Source organism: Eimeria mitis, genomic scaffold (genome assembly GCF_000499745.2).
Source record: "Eimeria mitis Houghton genomic scaffold, Emh_scaff195, whole genome shotgun sequence".
Lineage (NCBI taxonomy): Eukaryota > Apicomplexa > Conoidasida > Eucoccidiorida > Eimeriidae > Eimeria > Eimeria mitis.
This window is the reverse complement of record NW_013570273.1, coordinates 7476-10183: the sequence shown is the minus strand read 5'-3', so window position 1 is coordinate 10183 and position 2708 is coordinate 7476. Positions and strand designations below refer to the sequence as shown.

Sequence of the window (2708 nt, the reverse complement as noted above, 5' to 3'; positions counted from 1 at the left end):
CTCTCCCTCTCCCAGCTGCTGCAGATACACCTCAGCAGGCTCAGACACACGAACACCACCAGCAGCAGCAGCAGCAGCAGCAGCAGCAGCAGCAGCAGCAGCAGAACTGCTGCAATCCACGCTCCCACCAGACAGCAATGATACTAACTCCTGCAATAAAGGACACACATGGTCGCGGTTGTTGCTGCTGCTGCTGCTGCTGCTGTTGCTGCTGCTGTCGCTGCTGCTGGTGGCGTCTGCAGCAGCATCGTTCCTACTTCCCTCTGCTGCTTCGTCCTGATCCATCTCTCCTTGCTGCTGCTGCTGCTGCTGTTGCTGCTGCATCTGTTGTCTCTGCTGCTGCTGACTCCGAAGGAAGCTAACAGCAGCAGCAGGCAGCGAGGATTTCAGGTGTATAGGCAGCAGCGTTGCTGCTAGTGCTGCGCCATGGATCCTCTCTATAACCCTCAGGGCCCCCCCCTGCAGCAGGGAGACGCCGCGCAGCAGCCGCAGCTCTGCTTCTGTTGGTAGCCTTTCTTCGTCTTCTGTGCAGCAGCAGCTGCAGCTGCTGCTGCTGCTGCTGCTGCTGCTGGTGCTGCTGCTGGTGGTGGTGTCTGTGGGTTGCTGCTGCTGTTTGCGCTGCTTCCGTAGCTGCAGCAGCAGCTGCTTGGCTTCTGCAAGGCCAAAGGCTTGTGTATTGAGGTCAGGTAGCTGCTGCTGCTGCTGCTGCTGCTGCTGCTGCTGTCTGCGCATGCTGAAGGCAACGTGGGGGTTGTTGATAGCATAGCGGGAGACGATATGTAGACAGCGTAGATATTCATCTGCTGCTGCTGCTGCAGTTGGTGCTGCTGCTGCTGCTGCTGCTGCTGCTGCTGCTGATACTTTAGCAGCAGAAGCAGAGAGAAACGCAGCTCTTCTCGCATTTAAATTATAAAATAAATCTGTTGCTTTTATTGTTGTGCCAGCTGTACGGGGGCAGGGCCTCGGTGTCTCGGCGAGGGCCCCTGAGGTGTACGTACACTCCAATCCATGGGGGGCCCCCCGCTGCTTGGTGGTTACATAAACCCTAGCTAGCATAGAGAGAGCAGCGAGTGCTTCTCCCCTGAAGCCAAAGGAGCTTAGCTGCTGCAGCTGCTGCAGCTGCTGCAGCTTGCTGGTGCAGTGACGAGCACACAGCAGCGGCAGGTCTGCTGCTGCTACACCGCTGCCGTTGTCTGCTACCTGCAGCAGCTTGAGGCCCCCCCCCACGCAGTGTACAGACACCCGAAGGGCCCCCGCATCTATGCTGTTCTCTATCAACTCTTTTAGTGCTGCTGAGGGCCGGCTCACCACCTCCCCTGCTGCTATGCGCCGCACCACCTCATCCGGCAGCAAACGGATACGTCCCCCTGCTGCTGCTGCTGCTGCTGCTGAGGAGGAAGAGGAGGAGGAGGGACGGGGTGGGGGGTGGGGTGCTGCTGCTGCTGCTGCTGCTGGTAAAGCAAACTGAGGGAAAGATGCTGCTGCTGATGAATATGAATCTGCTGCTGATGGAGAGACAGTACTTGCTGCTGCTGCTGATTCCTTCTCAACATCATCTGCTGCTGCTCCTGCTGCTGCTGCTGCTGCTTCGGTGGCTTTTGCTGCTGGTTCCCTAGAATGCTGCGTCGCCGGTGCTGCTGCTGCTGCTGCTGCAGCATCCGCAATCTCATCAGGGTCCCACATGGTGCCACCTGCTGCTGCTGCTGCTGCTGTTGCTGCTGCTGCTGTTGCTACTGCTGCTGCTGCTGCTGCGGCTGCTGCGGGTACACCAACTGCCAGTGCTGCTGCGGTCGCAGTTGCTGCTGCTGCTGCTGCTGCTGCTGCTGCTGCTATCGCTGCCTGTCCAGTGTCGGCGCAGCCTTTCCTGCTGCTGCTGCGCTTGCTGCTAGAGCTGCTGCAGTTTCGTTTGCTGCTGCTGCAGCTGTATCTTTTGCTGTTTGTGTGTGTTGCTGCTTGCTGCGGTGCTGCTGCTTGGGGCCCCCCTCAGGCGCGCTGGGGGCCCCCCGCTGCTGCCTTCGTTGCTGCTCGGTATAGAGGGTTTGTTTGTGTTATTTAATTGTTTATTTATTTGTTTTGTTTATTTATTTTGTTTTTTTTGTCTTTTTGTTGATAGTAAACAAAAAACAAACCACAGATTAGGCGAAGACGGTGGGGTTGTTGTTCTCCAAGCCCCGGGGCAGCAGCAGCAACAGGGTGCCTCAGCTAGGAGTCACAGGGAAACATCTGCTGCTGGTCCCGCTGCTGCTGCTGCAGTGCTGTGCTGCTGCTTCCTCTTCATGGACGCATACCCCAGGGCAGCAGCAGTAGCAGCAGCAGCAGCAGCAGCAGGTGCTGCATCGGCAGCAACAGGACCAGCACGAGCATCCGCTGCAGCGCCTTCCCGAGCAGCAGCAGCAGCAGCAGCAGCAGCAGCAGTATAGCCAGTATCGGCAACAGCAGCAGCAGCAGCAGTAGCAGCAGCAGCAGTATAGCCAGTATCGGCACCAGCAGCAACAGCAGCATCAGCAGCAGCAGCAGCAGCAGCAGCAGGAAGATGAACGGCTGCAGCAAGCGTGCGTCTTGTGCTGCTCTGCATCCCTCTCTGTCTTTGGTTCCTTACGGCCGCCAGATACGTCACTGGGAAGCAGCAGAAATACTGCGGCGCATGCGCAGCAGCGAGAGCAGCAGCAGCCACAAACTACACCCCTGTATGGATACATGGTACGATA

General features: G+C 58.0%; 1 protein-coding gene across 1 annotated transcript in view; it reads right to left on the bottom strand.

Moving 5' to 3' along the window:
- The window catches only part of EMH_0002780 (DNA mismatch repair protein, putative), a gene marked incomplete at both ends in the record, with an annotated part of 12205 nt that overhangs the window by 3994 nt on the left and 5503 nt on the right, over positions 1-2708 (bottom strand). The window contains 1 exon segment of the mRNA XM_013496154.1: positions 3-1839. Within this exon segment, the coding sequence (XP_013351608.1) occupies positions 3-1839 (1837 nt within the window).